Raw genomic sequence first — 19727 nt, 5'->3', positions numbered from 1 at the left:
ATAGTGTGTGGGCCTAGGCTATCTGAAGCCCATCCCTGGTTAATATTTCATGTCAACCCAAGGATACAGCAATCCTGCTCAGCTCTGTAACTAGAAAAGTAGAATCTTTTAAACCCAGAATTCTCAAAGTGCAGAAATCAAGGCTCCAAATTTAGGGAGCTGAAATAAAAGAATTAAAGTATTCAACAGATTCTGCTGGTAAAGATGGAGACAATGTAATTCCAGGAAAGGGACGTGTAGAATTATGGAGATTATTTGGATTAACTGAAGAAAAAAAGAATATCTTTGCCTAGAACATACATATAAATGCAAAAGTGGTTTTTCTGCTTTAATAGCAGCTGAATTTCCTCAACTGCCCACTTCGGCTTACCCAAATAAAAGAGCTTAATTAAAGAAAGAGCAAGGATCACTTTTTATATGTCTATACCATAGGAAAAATAACTGAAATGGGCAGGAAGTGAAAAAACTTTAGAATTCAATCTTTGACTTCAAATAGTATATATTTCCTTATGAAACAACCAGAGGTGAGTTAAGTACCCAAGAACCAGAATAAATATTTCCTCATGATTGTTGGCCAAACTCTTCCTCCCTACAAGAGAACTTTGTGAACTCCAACACGATTTCTTGGGAGTGATAAGTAACCTAGCAATAATGTCAAGTCCCCAGTGTGAAGAATTCTGGCAACAAGAACAGATGTTTAATTTTACTTAAAAGACAGGGTAGCCCTGCCAGTGTTGTTCCCAAATGAGGTAATGTCCGTGGCTCTTATCTAGTCTTTATTGAGATTTAATGTCATTTACCACTGGCTCTAGTGAACCTGCAGGATAATCTCACCTTTTCTGACGTGTGTTACTTAACATCCATTTCAATATGGCAATTACGAGCCTCTGGTTTTGAAAATGATTAAGGAACAAATCCCACATGTTCTTTCCTTTTTTTCATGTCCTATAATTTGAGTCTTTCTTCCACAGTTGCCCCAAATTCAGAGCTCAGCATATTTCTTATTTGCAAGGTATACTACAGAGATAACTCTGAGGTTTAATGTATTTATGTAAACATTTTTCAAAGATGTCAAGATTTATAATTCAAGAAAATGTTCTGTGAAAGAATTTGTTTTCTGATTACAAAATGATTTCCTGCTTTTGAAAAAAATAACAACTTTCTATTTACTTAGCTGGCTCTGAAAGTCCCATGGAGATGACTATTCCTTTCAAGCCCTAATATCGCTTTTCCAGGTGCAGGACTTTTACGGATTTCAAAGGTAGCTTTATGCAGAGAAGGAATCTATATGCTACAGGAGGGAATAAGACAGAGAGCCCTCCCCATCTTAACCCCTCCTGCTTTCCCCACAAAGAACAACAGAGTGAAACAGAACTATTGCAACACAGATGAGACACCCGAATAGACATGACAAAAAGATTTTCACATGCCTTTGACTTCCTTTTTGCAACCAGGGTATAAGCCAATCTCGGTAAAGACAGGAATCTGTTTGACAAACACAAACACAATACCGAGCACCCAACACCCATATATGTGTTGTTTTTTCCAACAAGCCATTCATTTCCCTAACACTCAGGAACAAGAGCAATAGCCACAAGCACCCCAGCGTTAGAGGGTTTTGACTTTCCCACAGTGTTTCACATATTTTGCAGCAGAAGAAGTGACTTTGAGAATAGCAAAGGCAGCCCAGAGACAGAGTAAAAGACTATATGTTGTTGCTGGACAGACTGGCAGAATGCAAGCCAGACCTTTTAGAGGTGAGTATGGGGAATGAGGCTGGGAGGCCCATTTGTACCGCTGGTGGCAGAGCCAAAGAAACAATGTCAATCTGACTGCTTCTAAGTTTGGCCAAGAGTGGCTCTTCAATAAAGAAAACTGGATGCCCCCTGACAATCTGAACCTTCCTTCTAACTCAGCTGCATCCCCTATGCATCTCTGAAAAGCCTGTTCTGCATGACTCATTACTACAGATTCCCTTCAAAGAAACAGCGGAGTCGCACAGAACTGTGTGGGCCTCAGGGTACCATCTTTATAACCAAGATAATGACCCCTACCCCTCTTCCTCACAGGGATACAGTGAGGACCAAGGGAGATGAGTGCTTAGGAGTTTGTACTGAAGAAACCACCAACGATCCATAATGCACATAACAGAGGCCAGAGCATCTGGTCTGGGATGCTTGGGAGTTGCACCATCTTTTCAGGAGATCTGCAAAATTAAACTATTTTCAAAATGACACTGAGACATTACTTTCCTCTTTCATTCTCATTCTCTCCCAAGTGTACAGTGGAGTTTGCCAGAGGCTACAAGGTGTGTGATGATGTCACCCCTCTAATGACTAATGGAATGTGTGCTCATGAGTTCCTGTGTTTTATTTTCTGTTTTAGTTTCTAATTAACTATCGATAGACAAAAGCCACTTGGGATGCTCAGAAACTTTCAAGAGGGTGAGGAGATCTTGAGACCAGTTTGAGACCGGCCACCCTAGAAGGGTTACAACATATATTTGGATCTCAAGGCCATCTCTCAAATCTGTTCACAAATCAGAAGCATGACCTGATATTTAAATCCCATCCCAGCCCTGCTCCACACCAGCCACATGAACAGCAGACCCCACTAATACCAACCTATCCCCATATTTACAGCCGGGGTTTAAAAAGGACTGTTCCAATAAGAAGCCTATTTCTCAATCATTTATTGTCCTTGAGTCTTGCCTAGAAGAAATGTTAAGTTAAAAGCAGTAAGTCATTTTGCTTATTTATTCAAAAGAGAAGTCTGCCTGTAGCACAGAGAAAATAGGAAAGAAGGGTTTGACATTTAAGGTACAAAGCTGCCTGATGTGTATCAAGGAATGCTCGCAACTTTACTGTGAACAGGGAGTGGCCCAGAATGTTCTTCAGGCATACTTGATGGAAAAGACACAACTTCTTCAGAGAGGAAAGCCAGATGGAAAAGCAGGCCATAGAAAACCTAGGTTTTAATGCAAAAGATGTTCTGACTGAGTCACACTGTGACACTGCATTCATGTTTATGATGAAAAAAGCACCCCTAGGAAATACCTGTTCTTTCAGCATTAGAAAACACTTCTACGCATAAAGTGAAAAGTCTGTGTATCAAATCGTCAGCTGCTAACAGCACCAAAGTTCAGCTTGCAGTTATTTGACAGAAGTCATAAAGACTGACTTTACTTACTTGGAGAAGTGTCCCATGAATATGGTTTTGCCGGAAACACTGGTCAGTGCAGTCGGGGAGTTTGGCCAACAGAGTTTGGATGGTATTAGGGATTTCGTCCATCATAACAAACGGGACCAAGGCACGCGCTGCCATTTCACGGGAACGGTAGACAGGTGAGTGACCACATCTGAGAGGAGACAAACACAAGACCATTCCATACACATGTCTACATCCACACTTCGCACATGCTGATGTTCTCTCTAGCTCTGGCTGAGACATCCCACGGCAGGAACAGGGGAAGGAGTTGCTTCCGATTCCAAATGATGTTTTTATACTGCCCTGATTTCAAATGATTTTTTGTTTCTTTGTTTATATTAGTTCTACGGGTGACTCTGCTCTTTTCATAAACATCATTAACATCTATGGTTCTACCACAGGTTGTAGGCTGTGGGCTGTCGTATTGCAAAGGGTGGAAATCAGGAAGGCAAGTGTGATTCAAGTATGCCAAAAGAAACCAGGCAGTTTCAACCAGGGACAGTTACATAAAGCAAGGGTAGAAACACCTGAGGTATAGTATAGTTAAATGTGTCTGGCTAAATCAGGTTCATGAAGAGCAGTGGAACTGCAGGCTGAGAAGTGGGTCAGGCCAGACTGGGGAGTGTCTGAAAAAGTGTCTGAAATGGCCAAATACAGGCTCTGAATTTATTGTCAAGAGAACAAGAGATAGACCCTTGAGTCACCAAGTCCTTGCCTCACACCCAAAGAGCTTGGAGAGAAGCCAGTTCCTAAGTAAGTGAAAGTCATGGACAAGAGGTTATTTTGAGATTCTACAGAGGTGATTAGAAAGGCAAGTCATCTACAGGCCGCTTTTCTGTAAACACTTGGAACCTGAGAGTCCACAACCATTTTGTTGAAACTGTGCACCTGAGGGCCTTCACAGTCTTAATTGAAAGGAAAGCCCAATATGGTTAAGTCTTAGCTTAAATAAATTCTTGACTAGAACCCTCAAGACTTAAAGATCTTTCAGCCCATTAAAAAAAAAAATTCAACTTATATAAATGTCTTAAATGCCAAGACAAGAATGGGGAAGACAGAAGACAGCAGACTCTGCAGGGGAAAGAGATGGCCTCTTATCTTTTTCCCAAAATTAATCAATATTCCAAGAAAAAAATGACTGGCAAGATCTGGACCATTAGGCCCATGGGGCCATTGATGCTTAGCATATAGAGAGATAAAGCCCTGACTAAAGTGTAACACTTCAGAGGCATCACTGACATGTATCTTAATATGGCCGTAAAAGTACAGATATAAGTTCTGTACAAATGTAATGATCTCAGCAAAATTTCATCTTGGGGAGAAGGATAGGTAGGAGAAAGCAGGGAAAGAAGAGAAAGAGGTACAGGATAAGTCAAAACACTGTGTCATTTTTCCCCCTAAGACAGCAGGCTAGGGATGGGACAATCAGCACACACTTCCAGGATGGAGAATAGCTCACCTTACAACACGATGTGAGCAGACACCAAAGACGAAGGCTACAGTAGAGAGCTAGAGATTTCCCAATGGTTTTGACTGGACTTTGCCAACTCATCCATTTTCTCACGTATCTTCCCTTTAAAATGATTAAACATTTGATCTGTAATTGGCAAAAGGAGTCAAATGTCTGCTTTGGCCATGGTGGGGGTGGGGAGGGGCGCATAGTGGGGCAGTGAGTGAGAAAACTTCAATTGATGGAGAAAAGAAAATACTCTGAAAAAGCTCTGAGATTTAATTAGCAAATGACCTCATCCAGTACAGCCATCTGTCAGAAGCTTCCTGGGCTGTCTGTCCCCCCACCCCTCTGACACATAATACTTTGTGTTATAGTGTGCTTTATGTTACTGAAAAAGCACTTGTGTATAAATGTTTCTTTTCAAATACAAATAATTCTGACATGGTTACAGATGTTTAGTTTCTAATTAGCAGAAACCATACACTAAAGAATCCCCCTGCTTTTGCTCCTGACCTTTTACAAATGATGATTTCCCAAAGGAATCTGGCATCCATACAGGAGAAAGAATGGAAAGTCGGAGAAGTGCCAGAATTTTCTGCTTTCTGATACTCTGTACTAGGGTACTTTCCAAATGCACACAATCAGGTTAAAGAGCAAAACAAAACTGCCCCTCAAAAAAGTAATGCAATTACAGAAAAAGAGGAGAAGCCGATTTTTAAAGTAATATTTAATTAAGTACCATTCATTCTAAAGCAATGACTAAATGCAATTTAAAACTCCTCTCTCATGGCAAATTGTTTAAATGCAAGGACAGATTCTACTACACACACACACACACACACAACTATCAAGTTAAAAAAAAAATTTCCAGGATACTGTTTTGTCAGTCTTTAAGGACAGGAAATTCTTGATTCACATACTGTTGAAACCTGGCTTGGAGAACTTTGAACATTACTTTGGTAGCATGTGAGATGAGTGCAACTGTGCGGTAGTTTGAACATTCTTTGGCAGTACCTTAGGGATTGGAATGAAAACTGACCTTTTCCAGTCCTGTGGCTACTGAGTTTTTCAAATTTGCTGGCATATTGAGTGCAGCACTTTTACAGCATCATCTTTTAGGACTTGAAATAGCTCAACTGGAATTTCATCACTTCTACTAGCTTTGCTCGTAGTGATACTTCCTAAGGCCCACTTGACTTTGCATTCCAGGATGTCTGGCTCTGAGTGAGTGATCATACGATTGTGGTTATGTGGGTCATTAAGATCTTTTTTGTACAGTTCTGTGTATTCTTACCACCTCGTCTTAATATTTTTTGCTTCTATTAGGTCCATACCGCTTCTGTTCTTTATTTTGCCCATCTTTCCCTTTGTATCTCAAATTTTCTTGAAAAGATCGCTAGTATTTCCCATTCTATTGTTTCCCTCTATTTCTTTCCATTGATCACTGAGGAAGGCTTTTTTTATGAAACAAGAAATTTCCAGATGTACATGAACCTTCCAGAGTATGTGAACCGAGAGCTTCCAGATGTTCAAGCTGGATTTAGAAGAGGCAGAGGAACCAGAGATCAAATTGCCAACATCTGTTGGATCATAGAAAAAGCAAGAGAGTTCCAGAAAAACATCTACTTCTGCTTTATTGACTACGCCCATGCCTTTGACTGTGTGGATCACAACAAACTGTGGAACATTCTGAAAGAGATGGAAATACCAAACCACCTGACCTGCCTCCTGAGAAATCTGTTTGCAGGTCAAGAAGCAACAGTTAGAACCGGACATGTAACAATAGACCAGTTCCAAATTGGGAAAGGAGTACGTCAAGGCTGTATATTGTCATCTTGCTTATTTAACTTATATGCAGAGTACATCATGCAAAATGCTGGACTGGATGAAGCACAAGCTGGGATCAAGATTGCCGGGAGAAATATCAGTAACCTCAGATATGCAGATGACACCACTCTTATGGCAGAAAGTGAAGAGGAACTGAAGAGCCTCTTGATGAAAGTGGAAGAGGAGAGTGAAAAAGCTGGCTTAAAACTCAATATTCAAAAAACTAAGATCATGGCATCTGGTCCTATCACCTCATGGCAAATAGATGGGGAAACAGTGGAAACAGTGACCGGCTTAATTTTGGAGGGCTTGAAAATCACTGCAGATGGTGACTGCAGCCATGAAATTAAAAGACGCTTGCTCCTTAGAAGGAAAGCCATGACCAAGCTAGACAGAATATTAAAAAGTAGAGACATTACTTTGCTGACAAAGGTCCGTCTAGTCAAATCTATGGCAGTAGTCATGTATGGATGTGAGAGCTGGACCATAAAGAGAGCTGAGCACTGAAGAATTGATGCTTTTGAACTGTGGTGTTGGAGAAGACTCTTAAGGGTCCCTTGGACTGCAAGGAGATCAAACCAGTCCATCCTAAAGGAAATCAGTCTTGAGCATTCATCGGAAGGACTGATGCTGAAGCTGAAACTCCAATACTTTGGCCACCTGATGTGAAGAACTGACTCACTGGAAAAGATCCTGATGCTGGGGAAGACTGAGGGCAGGAGGAAAAGGGGACGACAGAGGATGAGATGATCGGATGGCATCACCGACTTGATGGACATGAGTTTGAGTAAGCTCTGGGAGGTGGTGATGGACAGGGAAGCCTGGCATGCTGCAGTCCATAAGGTCACAGAGTCAGACATGAGTGAGCAACTGAACTGAGGTGTCGAAGTGGGTGTGATGAGATCTAGCTTTTCTTCAGGTATACATGGCCTGGAGTGTGAGGGGATATAAATAGTCTTTTCAGCTCTAAATGGAATATATTTGAAGTGAAAATCTATCTTTCCCATAGAATTTTCTAGTTTTGATTCAGCAAAGGTGCCAAAATCAGGCAGAGATGATCTTTAGGAATACATCATCCTGTTTTGGACACTGGGGTTTGTGACTTGGACAAGTTGTAGGAACCTCTCTGGATCTGTTGTGCAGACAGTAATGGCAGTTATCTATCCCCAGTGAGATGGTGTCTATGAGAACATCCCAAGGAGGAAGGTACTTTGAAAATACAGTTTCAATAATGTGCCATGCCTCTGTTACAATGGGATCAGTATAGTCTAGAAATGGCAGGCCTCTCTGTGGCCCCAATGAGAGAATTAAGACTGCGGTGTGAATGCTGCTGCTGTTGGTACTCAGTCACTCAGTCGTCTCCAACTCTATGTGACCCCATGGACTGCAGCACACCAGGCTCCTCTGTCCTCCTCTGTCTCCTGGAGTTTGCTAAAATTCATCTCCATTGAGTCGGGGATGCTATCTAACCATCTCACCCTCTGCCGCCCCCTTCTCCTTTTGCCTTCAATCTTTACTAGCATCAGGCTCTTTTCCAATGAATCAGCTCTTTGCGTCAGGTAGCCAAAGTATTGGAGCTTCAGATTCAGCATCAGTCCTTCTAACGAATATTCAGGGTGGATTTCAAAACAGAAAAGAACAATAAATTGATGATATGATGGCAAGGAGGATTTTTTTTTTTGCCTCCATGATAAAGTTGTAAGGATGACTCTGGAGGCCTCCTGAAAAAGGTGAGACAGCTTCTACTCTTTTAAGTTTCAATTCTACTCTTTTAAGTCTCTGGAAAACAAAACAAATGGGTTTTGAATCTCGAAGGTCATTTCGTCTATTATCATAGTTTGGAAAGCATTTTCTCAGTACCCCAGCTGTGTTCTAGGCCTGAATACTAAATCGTTCACAGAATCTGCAGAAAACACAGACACTGGTGTCTTAAACCTCTAGCTCTCTCCCTTCAGTAAACCCTGTCCATGTTCATTTTAATCGTACATGTATCAATTGCCTACTGTGTTCCTGACCCTGTGTAACATGAGATGACACATTCGTAATAGTAACACCTGCACTCCACAATTGTATAACCCTTGGCAGCTTATAAATGCCTGCACATCCCTTATCTCTCTATACAGCATTCCTGTAAGATATGAGGGCATTATAAACCTCAGTTAATGGACAAAAAGTAAAATGCAGCTCAAAAGGCTCAGAAAACCCTCCATGATGTATAAGCGGTAGCTCCAAGACCAGAACTGCCATCCATGGCTCTGCGATGGAGCTTGTGGGCTATTTCAAGTTGTAGCTCACATCTGGGTATTGGAGGACCATAAAAATATCTCCCAGCTAATGAAAACATGGGCCTGAATTTACAAGTATGTGGAAAATCTCTAAATTAGTGGGTTTTTTCCTTTTTAACATTCGTAGACTCATGAAAACCTTTTAGAATCTAATGTAAACTGTAGATTCTCTCACCAGAACAGTAGATTTACGTGCATACGCATACAATTTCCCACCAGTTTTAGGAGGTTCATGGCTCATGCTCAAAACCCTTGGGGCAGAGTTTCCCAGATCCAGGTCAAGAATCTGCAGTTGCTTCTTTGCACACAGTGTGACTGTGCCTGGCCGGTAAGCACTCTGCTTTAGAGATGTGGGGATGGAGAACAGGACGCTGTCACAGGGAAGCGTCAGCTCAGGGGGAGCCAGCCGGACAGCCTCACGATCCTCAGTTAGCAGTACCCATGGGGACATCCAAGGGTGTGAAGCGGTGCACAAAAGAGAACAAGAGGGAGAGTTCGAGTCGTTTCCTGGAGGAGATGAAGGATCTTCAAGGGAGAGTGATACATACCTTCGGACTTTAGGAACCCTGGCGGGCCCTGGAAATTTTAGAATACACGATTCTGAGCAGGGAAAAATCATTCTTCTGACATCATCCAGTTTCACAGTGTGGTGGCTAAGCTTTTTTTTCAGGAGTTTCTCTCTTATATTTAGCCTCTGAATCTATTCCGGTGGAACATTTTACCGGTAAGTGGCTGGACATCACTCATAGCTGTCAGGCATGGAGACATCCACTGAGTGCCCAGCAAAAGCATATACTGAGTTATTAGGAACGAGGGAACCAGAGAGAATCACTGCCCAGGTCATGGGGAGTGTAGAATCTAGTAGGAAATTCAGGCCAATCAGCCAGTGCCTTCTGGGATCATGAGAAGTGAACACAGGCTGCTGTAGAGGAACTGAAGTGGGACCCCCAGAAAGGAGGGTGGGTGGTCATCAGGGTCCCGCTGGGACTAAGTGGGGTCAGACAGAAGGAAGATTTGGGTTTGACAAGAAAGTGGTGCCCTCCCTATGCCTTTCTGCCCATGAACCCAAACTGTCCCCCAAGGCCTGCAGTCAAAAGGAAGGGAACTGAGGTTTATTAAACGATTATTGTGTGCCAGAGCTGGCTATGGACTTCAGAAACACCACTTTATATTAAATCTTCATTATAAGGCCAGCATCATCAGCCCTATTTGAAGATGAGAAAAGTAGGGTTTCCCAACATACTAAAGTCATAAAACTAGCAAGTGGCAGATCCTGCATTTTAATTAGGGTTTCTCCACCTGCAAAATTTAGTCAAAGACTTTGAACAGTGCAGCTGCCTCGAGATCCTCAGAGCCTTGAAAACACCAAATGTTTCCAAAGTAACAGGTTCAACCTAATCACATTGAGGTATGAATGATTTATGGAACCAGCCAGTCCCTAATTGTTAGACTGTGGAGCAGAACAATAAAGATGATGATGATAGTAACTAACATTTACTAAGCATCTATGGAGGGCCAGACCTATCGTTAAAAGCTCTGCGTGTATTACATCATTTAATCCTTACAAGGCAGAATGGCTGAGAGAACATTAATCGCAATGTGGGGGAGGTAATTTTGAATGTAAGGGACTCTCTGCTGCTGATGAAAATAATCATCCACTTTCTCGAGATGCCCCTACTTGACCAAGGTGTCAGCATCTTAGGGACTAAACTGAGTTTGAAGAAGCTATGTCTGACCTCTCCTCAAATCCCTCACTAGCTTTATTCAAGAATGTATGCCATTATGGTCTGTTTCTCCTACAGCATGGCCAGCTGCCCTTAGGGAATGGTCATCTGGTCGCTCAGCTGGTAAAGAATCTGCCTGCAATGCAAGAGACCCCAGTTCAATTCCTGGGTCGGGAAGATCCACTGGAGAAGGGATAGACTACCCATTCCGTATTCTTGGGCTTCCCTGGTGGCTCAGCTGGTAAAGAATCTGCCTGTGATGCAGGAGACCCTGGTTCAGTCCCTGGGTTGGGAAGATCCCCTGGAGAAGGGAACTGCTACCCACTCCAGTATTTGGGCCTGGAGAATCCCATGAACTCTACAGTCCATGGAGTTGCAAAGAGACGGACATGACCGAGTGACTTTCACTTTCCCTTTTTTCATCTATAGATAATCTTCAAAGGTGAGATGACCCTACCTCACCAGGTATCTCTGAAGGCTGGGTAGGAAGAAGTAGGCTGAGGCCACAGGTTATACTATGTATACAAAAATAAAAAACTTTCTATGCACGTTTTGTCAATCCAAATATTGTTTCATCTTTAGTGCCTTTGCACACCACAGCTTACACTCACTGGAATAAATGGCCTTTTCACCCTTGTATACTTGGGGAACTCTTCTGTATCCTCTGAACTCCGCTCAGGTGTAACTTCTGTTCAATCCTTTGCTCTCCCATGCTCTGTCACTTGGGCTTCCCAAATAGCTCAGAGGGAAAGAACTCACCTGCCAGTGCAGGAGCTGTAAGAGACATGGAGTCAGTCCTTGGGTCTGGAAGATTCCCTGGAGGAGGAAATGGCAACACTCCAGCATTCTTGCTGGGATAATTCCATGGACAGAGACGCCTGGAGGACTATAGTCAATGGGGTCACAAAGAGTAAGACATGACTGAGCGACTGAGCGTTCATGCACATACGTGTCACTTCAATGGCATGCTCACAGGTGTCAGGGCAAACATCCTGCTTATATTCCTTTCTCAGGTATCATGTTGGCTAGACCAAAATGATATTTAAAAAAAATTTTTTAATTGAAGTATAGTTTATTTATAATGTTGTGTTAGTTTCTAGAATACAGTAAAGTGATCTAGTTTTATATATATATATATATATATATAACATATATATATATATTCTTTTTCATATTCTTTTCCATTATGGTTTATTACAGGATATTGAATATAGTTACCTGTGCTAGACAATAGGACCTTATGGTTTATTTTATGTTTAGTAGTTTTGTATCTGCTAATCTCAAACTCCTAATTTATCCTTCCCTGACCTCCTATCCCCTTCAGTAACTGTAAGTTTCTTTTCTATTAGACCAAAATTATCTTGAGAGCAGAAATAGGATCTTTTTAGTTTCTGAGTAATACAGCAAATAAGACAGGAGTTAAGAACCTGTTCTAGAATCCAGAAAACCTGTTTAGGTCCAAGTTCTGCCTAGTGGGTGACCTTATAAAGGTCAGTGAACCTCCTATGTTTTTACCATCTATAAAACGAGGAAGGGTAACTATCTCATAGGCTGTTGTTATGAAGCTTAAATGAGACAATGCATATAAAACACAATGCCTTATAAGGCAAAATGCCTTATACTTAAAAGCTTGAGCCACACATATAAAATCTCTAGTGTTGTCTATCTCAACAACTGGCTGAGGATAGAGCCTTATGATAGCCAACAGGCTTCAGGGCTCATAAAGGCTTGTCCCTCTCCCTCCCCACCAGAGGAGCCGGAAACAAGAGAAGACTGAGTTTCTTTGGGGCCAAATGACTTGTTTATGTGGGGTCTGCTGCCTTTATTCCTCAGGTCCAGGGCCCAAATTCTACTTTCTGTCAATTCTAATGCTGTTTCTAATGCCATTTCACCAAAGATTTATTTTTCCTTTTTATTGTGTGTGGTTCCTAGTTTCAGTCTTGCCTTCGGAAACATGTACACGTGTGGGTACGTGTGTATGCATAAAAGAGAGAAACCACTAAAAAAAATAAGGTTATACCAGTGAATGTGAAAAAAAACAGTTCAGCATGTCCTGTAAGTATAAAATATGTTTTTGTTACAAGTGCTATTCCTGAAGTCCTTTTTGCACATTTTCAGGTGAGTTCAATTTGGCCACAGTTGCCAGGCTCTACTTGTCCTTCTCCTCTACTGATTTTCAGTTCATCAAAGGGCCCACCAGCGCCTGAACCACTCGTTCCTTTTCCTGCAACTCAAACCGCCAGCACTTAGAAGTTGCATTCACTGTAATCTTGCCCTCTGCACAGCTCATGGATTTCTTTATTCAAATATATTTCTTGGAAGGGTAATGGGTTCAGGACTTTTGAAGTCTGATTTTAAAAATAATTCTTGATTTGGGTAGTAAGGGAGAAATAAGAGCAGCAGACAGTAGCTAAGCTAAAAATTGCACATTTCTAGCTTTCATGGACAAGTGTGTGTGTGTGTATATATATATATATATATATATATATAAATAATTTCTGCAGGTAGAGTGTTTAGTTCAAATGGCTACCAGGCAGCTCAAAGCTGTAATTGCTCTTTACAAATTAACTCAAATCAACATGTTAAGATCTTTACAAAAATTTACATAAAGAAATGCTGAAAATAATCAATAAGCCAAAACAGGACATCTGAGAAGTACAGTGTGTACTTCTGGGACATCTCAACCAGAGTCTAAGCTGTAGAAAGAGCATCCTTTTAAGGTCATCTCCACTCTGCCTCCAAATTACCAAGGCTTTCCCCAGGTCAATGAGCCACAGGCTGTTAATTCCAAAGGGCTGAAAATGGCAACTGCCAGGAGTTGGGAATCGGCTTCCAACACTCTGACACCCTTCGCTTGTCCCTGTAAGAATTGGGCACACACTTGTCCACATATGTGGCAAGGACACAGGGTGATGGATGCAGTGGCAATGGCTGCTGCTGCTGCTGCTGCTAAGTCGCTTCAGTCGTGTCCGACTCTGTGCGACCCCATAGACGGCAGCCCACCAGGCTCCCCCGTCGCTGGGATTCTCCAGGCAAGAACACTGGAGTGGGTTGCCATTTCCTTCTCCAATGCATGAAAGTGAAAAGTGAAAATGAAGTCGCTCAGTCGTGTCCAACTCTTAGCGACCCCATGGACTACAGCCCACCAGGCTCCTCCGTCCATGGGATTTTCCAGGCAAGAGTACTGGAATGGGGTGCCATTGCCTTCTCCGGTGGCAATGGCTAGTTGTATTCATATCATCCCTTTTAGTGTTAGGAAATAAAGCAAGGGAATTTGCCAACAGGGGAAGGTATTCAGTGTGGTGCTCAGTTTAAAGAGATCTTTGAATAATACTCTTTAATTATTTAGAATTACAAACATGTTCTAAATAAATGAAAGGATGCTTTCTGAATACTAATCCCTGGTTGCTTCCTGATATTCAAACATAGAGTATGAAAATTGTATTTCATCTGAAATTTCATTTTATGCTTTCATTATTTTTTGCCTAGACAACAACAAATACAATTTGAAACTTAATTTTTCAGATTCCAACCAAATTGTCTAGACAGCTGGAAAGATGGTTTTTTTTCCCTCTCCTCTGGAGCACTAAAATGCAGTTGTAACTTAACAATGATTCATTCCTGACTGTGAAAAACATGGTAAAGACTTTCTGGCAACATAAACACAAAGACTTTGGAGGTCCTAGAGATTAAAAGGGAATCATTACTTTCAGTCATTACCCAGAGTAAAATGGAGTATTATAAAGTAAAAAAAAAAAAAAAAAAAAAAAACATAAACGGTATAAAACTTTCCTACATAATGAAAATAACTACTAGACTTAGTTTGAAATTTTGGCACGATCTTCCTCCTGGTCCATCTGTGGGTTTTCCTCTCTGACTCTGGATCAACAAGCTGCATTCTGGTCTACTGGCCTCCGCAAGGACAGCTGGAAAAGTGTTCTGGATCTGCCCCCGGGGCTCTCCAGCTGGGATAAGCTGTGTGCAGGGCAGGAGCTGATGGCTGCTGCTTGTGGAGACTGAGGGAAAGAGCTGTGCATTCCTCTCAGTAGCAAAAGCCCTCCTGATGTTTCTGCCCAGCTCCACTAAAGACGAGAGATGAGCACATTCAGGCAGTCACTGAGTCTTTAATGGGGTTGAGGTGACTCCCTGGCCTCTCCACAAGTCTTCACCTTTCCTTGCAGGTAGTGGTGGGTTGGAGAAAAATAGTCCTGAACTGATCAGAGGTCGAATTCTCTAAGTGACTTCACACAGTTGAAACACAACCCATTGACCTTTAGGGCATGTAGTTCCATATTCAGTGAGTGATTTTCAGTTCACTAATCCAGGACAGGATAGTCAATTTAAGAAACTACACAAAAATACAGAGAAAACCTACTCTCTTCTTAAGATTATATCTATATCTATATCTATCTATCTATCTATCTATCTATCTATCTATCTATCTATATATCTTTTTCACTCAGTCATGTCCAACTCTTTGTGACCCCATAGACTATAGCCCGCCAGGCTCCTCTGTGCATGGGACCCTCCACGCAAGAATACTGGAATGGCTTGCCATTTTCTCCTCCAGGGGATCTTCCTGACTCTGGGATCAAACCCATGCCTCCTGTGACTCCTGCAATGCAGGCAGATTCTTGACCACTGAGCTATCAGGGAAGCCCTCACCCTAAACTGAGAGTATATGGTGGACAAATCCTAGGTGCTGAGTACATCTTTCTCAAATCAATGGAACTTGACTTTTCAGGTGACTCTTTCTGAGAAGATATTAAAATCTTTTGAGTTAACGTGAGTACTTAACATAGGCTGATAATTTTAAAATAAACACTTATAAATGTGAACAATTTTATGAACTTCCTTTTTGACAAGAATCTGTTACATTTCTGAGAGATTCCAATATCCATATAAAACCCAAGGAAGAGAAAGGGAATGGAAAGTGGGAACATTTAGAATGTCTGCCAGGTATCAGGCCATGAGCAAGGCACTTTCAAATATTTTATCTCACTTTTAGGACTCACATAAATCCTTTGAAATGAGAATATAATACTATATACACATGTCAGTTTTTGCTCTAGATGGTCTAGTGGGAACATGTACAGAATGATGAGTTACCAAATAAAATATCCACAAGCAAATAAAGTGCACTGTGCCGATTTCTGCTGTGGTTAATGGATGTGGAATCCGGTATAAGCAATTTATCCCATTAACCCCAATGGTCAGAACTCATTTTTGCAGATCCCATACACAACAAACTGGTGGCCTAAATGTGTTTCCTACTGCTCCAACTAGTGTTTAACAACATAAAACCCAAGCGTGTATAACTCACTATCTTTAAGGAAGGCAAATTAGTCACCAGGAAATAGCTGTCCAGGAAATTGTAGTCTTTGTAGCACAGGCAGCGGCCAAAGATTTCTGGAGAACCCTGTATTAGACTGGGACAGGCTCCCCAAGGGCTGTGGGAATGTCCTTTGCTGTCCTCTATCAATATTAGCCAAGTTGGGTCAAATCATCTAGTCTTTTGAAGTAGAGGATTTATTTAGAGACAAGCTCAAAATGTCCAAGAATAAAAATCTTTAACATTTTTAAAGATAAGAGACACAGGTCAGCACACTGGCAGGATCTTCATGGGCTTAGGAAAAAATAATACACATAGTCATCAGCTTCAAGTGACTATTTTGGTGGAGTGAAACCTACTGTTCAGCAGAAACTTCCTTCTTTTTTTTTTAAGCAGAAATTCTTACACAGTCCCTTTGTTGCCTCGTTAGGCAGACTACTTTTAAAACATCCTCAAATTAAAATATGAGTATCTAAATGTGGCTGTTGGCCAGTTACATAATGTCCTTTCACATCCTCATCTGTAAAAGGAGATTAGAATAAGTGATCTTGAAGGTCCCCTTCAATAACAAAATCCTATAATTCAATGGACATTTAAACATTCCAGGCAGACAGCTATCTTTTTTATTTCAGAATATCTTTATGACCTCTCTTGACTTGCTCCATTGCTTAATCTCATAACAATATTGATGCGGATAATAGAAGTTTTATGTCTAATACAAACCACACTCAATCTTTCTATAGTTGGGGGCCAATTTTCTCTAGTTTGAGCCTCTGTGGAGTTGGAGAACAAATGACCAGTGTTTTCTATACACAGGAAAACCCTTCATTAGCTATATTGGAATCCTGTCATTAAGTCACCCCTTACTCTTCCCTTCCGTGGGCTAAACCAACTCCAATTCCTTTAATCATGTAGAACCTCTTCTCCAGAATCTAGTTAATTACCTTGCCTCAATGGAGACCTGAATGAATCTTTCCAGTACTATCAACTAAAACAGTGATTTGTGCTCCTGCTAGATGAGAGAAATTTGAGCGTTTCTTTTAATCTGATTATTCTCCAGAGATTGCAATTTGTTTTTGCTGAAGCTAATTAATACCCCTGAGTGACCCTCCTCAGGTTTCACAGCATCACTTTAAGCTAAAATCAGTAAGAGTGAATTTTTTTTTAAACCACGAAATACATGGAAAGTTTTGAAAAATTCCAAGAAATTGTACTTTTTTGACCTGAAAAAATAGCACAAATGAGCAAAGCATATTGAGATGTTAGTAAGAGATCTGCTCCGGAAAGATTCTTATCTCAAATGAAGACAGAAATTAGGTAAACTGAGTCACACATCAGCCTCCCTACAGCGTCGAAGCAGACCACTGCCAGCCCTATCTTTAAACACTTCCAGGGAAAGTTTTACATCCTCCTTTGGTTGCCCCAGTGCCCACATTCATTTCACAGTCCAAAAGTACTTCCTTAAGGATAATTACACTCTTTTCTTGTCACAACTTAATTTTGTTTTTCTGGTTCCACATGCCAGGGAAACAAATGAATTTATACCTAAAAGAATAACCTTTTGACCTGTGCCCAAAATATAGTCTGAATGAGAAGAAATCAAACCAACCCACAACAACAAAAAAAATGGGTCAAACTTTGAACCAAGACTTTAGCAAAGAAGATACATGGATAGCAAAGAAACACGTGTAAAGATGCTCAGTGTCTAAAATTAGGAAGACCAAGCACACACAGTGTCGACCAGCATGTGGAACCAGCGGAACTCATCCTCTGCTGGTGGAAATGTAAAATGGTACAATCACTTTGGAAAATAATTTGGCAGTTTCTTAAATGGTTAAAAAATGTACACCATTTTCCACAAGCTACTCATTCCGCTTCTGGATGTTCACTCTAAAAAAAGCATACATCCATATAAAAACTTGTATATGAATATTTCTAGCAACTTTATTTGTAGTAGTCAAAACTAGACACAGCAAAAATGTCCCTCAACAGGTATGTAAGTGAATCATGGTATAGCTGTACAATGGGATACTATTCTGTGATAGAAAGGAACAAACTACTTATATGTGTAATGACATGGGTTAATCTCAAAATTATTATGCTGAGTGAAAAAGTCGGACAAATAAAATACATATGACTCCACTTATATAAATTCTAGAAAATGCAAATTAATCTACAGTGATGCAGAACAGCTGTTGCCAGGTGAGGCGGGCTGGGATTATTGGAGAAGGCCACAGAGGGACGCAAGGAAACTTCTGTGAGTGCTAGATATGATTACCATCTTGACACTGGGGACGATGTTATGAATGTATAAACTTACCAAATTGTACACTTTTAACATGTGCAGTTTATCTTATACCTCAATTCTATTTTTTTTAAGAATAACATTTCACATACATTAGAAAAGTTAAGTTACACACCCTATCTTGTTCTCCCATTTGAGCCACCAGTCACACCTCCAAAACATCCCAAATCTTCTCTTCTGCATATTAAACAAGCCCAGATATTTACTTTGAACTTTTATGACCAGAATGGCCCATTCCTTGTGCTCTCTTCAAGAATCAAATCAATAAATACTTAAATCCTAACAATAAACTGAGTAAGAATTAGAAACTTTTTTTCAGGACCAGTATTTCAAGTCTTCCACGTGCTCTTCTAGGACAGGCTCAGAGACAGTAAGTGATTTGACCAAGCTCACAAAAGAAGTGAACGGACAAGCCAGGATTCAAAGTCAGGTCTGACTGACCCCAGAGACCAGGGTAGTTAAAAAAACCAGCATGCCCCAACTATAAAGCATTTTTACCACCATAGGATGGAACAACAATAACAAATACTAAAAGAAATACAATTTTATAATAACTCTTACATATACTTGACAACCCACACCATTCTACCAAGCAATGGCAGAATGGGCCAGCTTTCATAAGTACTGCATTTAGCATTAGAATTTTTCATGTGGTTAAGGTCAAACAGATTTATCCTCCATCTTGAGTAGATTGAACCTGATTTCTAGCATCTTTTTTTGTGCATGTGCTTATTTTGGTAATTTGTTTATTCCACAGTGAAAAGGTTAATTTTCAACTCATCCTTATTTGTATCATGCTGAATTCTGAACAGAAACCAAATTAGTGTACTATTATTTAACACAGTCCCAGTGAATGCACAATGGAAACTGCTGTGCAAAATTTGAAGATGAAACAAAATAGATTATAAACACACATACCCACATACTCTACCACTAATGAAAAAAATACTAGTGTTACAAGTATACAGTTTCAGTGGTGATGTTATCTTTGTTCAGAAGCAAGGTACATCACAATGTGGTTGGAGCCTTCCAGCATTTAATTAGCTTACTAATTATAAGGAGAGTCACATTACCTTTAAGTCTTTCCTTAAGACTAAGGTTGTGACTAAGGCTTAATACATTAATTTCATGGTAATTGTATTTTAAGATGGGGACCATGTTAATAAAGAACTCTGGTCACATCCTCCAATATGTCCATGTGACTGAAGGTTCTGGCTGTGACACAACTTGATATATTCACTAGGAGAAAAATCACTGCTATTATCCACTGCTACTTTTAGTGGCCAAAAGCTATTTTTATATTGCATTCAAAGCATAAGTAACATTCAAGAGAATCTTTACAAAGGGTAGACAAATGAATATAAAAAGAAATAAAATCATTAAGTGATGTTCTTTATTCCCATTTGAATTCAATTAATAAATTTAGCATCAATTCAGTATCACCTTACTCCCCAATTTCCCTCCTTGGCCAGTAAAAAAAAAGTGCAAACTGTATGAATCATTCTTCAATCATGCCATGGACATAACCTTCAACCTAAGATTAAAAATACAGTGCTATGTGTGAAATTCAATACTGTTTAACTTCTGGGTTGCT

The 19727-nt window shown here is 40.5% G+C and overlaps 1 protein-coding gene across 23 annotated transcripts in view; it reads right to left on the bottom strand.

Annotated features, from left to right (window-relative positions):
* THADA (THADA armadillo repeat containing) overlaps positions 1-19727 on the bottom strand; it is a 335209-nt gene that overhangs the window by 150403 nt on the left and 165079 nt on the right. For 18 of the 23 annotated variants that reach the window (XM_086327224.1, XM_086327229.1, XM_086327233.1 and 15 more), the window contains one exon: positions 3190-3358. The exons of 4 other annotated variants lie outside the window; for them this stretch is intronic. In XM_086327224.1, the coding sequence (XP_086183350.1) occupies positions 3190-3358 (169 nt within the window). Of the gene's footprint in view, positions 1-2748; positions 2968-3189; positions 3359-19727 lie in introns of those variants that run through there. One more of the 23 variants, XM_086327236.1, reaches the window with a different exon arrangement.

Source organism: Bos grunniens, chromosome 11 (assembly GCF_055505025.1).
Source record: "Bos grunniens cultivar Pamir isolate PY7600 chromosome 11, Bosgru_T2T1.0, whole genome shotgun sequence".
NCBI lineage: Eukaryota > Metazoa > Chordata > Mammalia > Artiodactyla > Bovidae > Bos > Bos grunniens.
The sequence above is the reverse complement of the archived record's forward strand: the minus strand, read 5'-3'. Positions and strand labels throughout refer to the sequence as shown.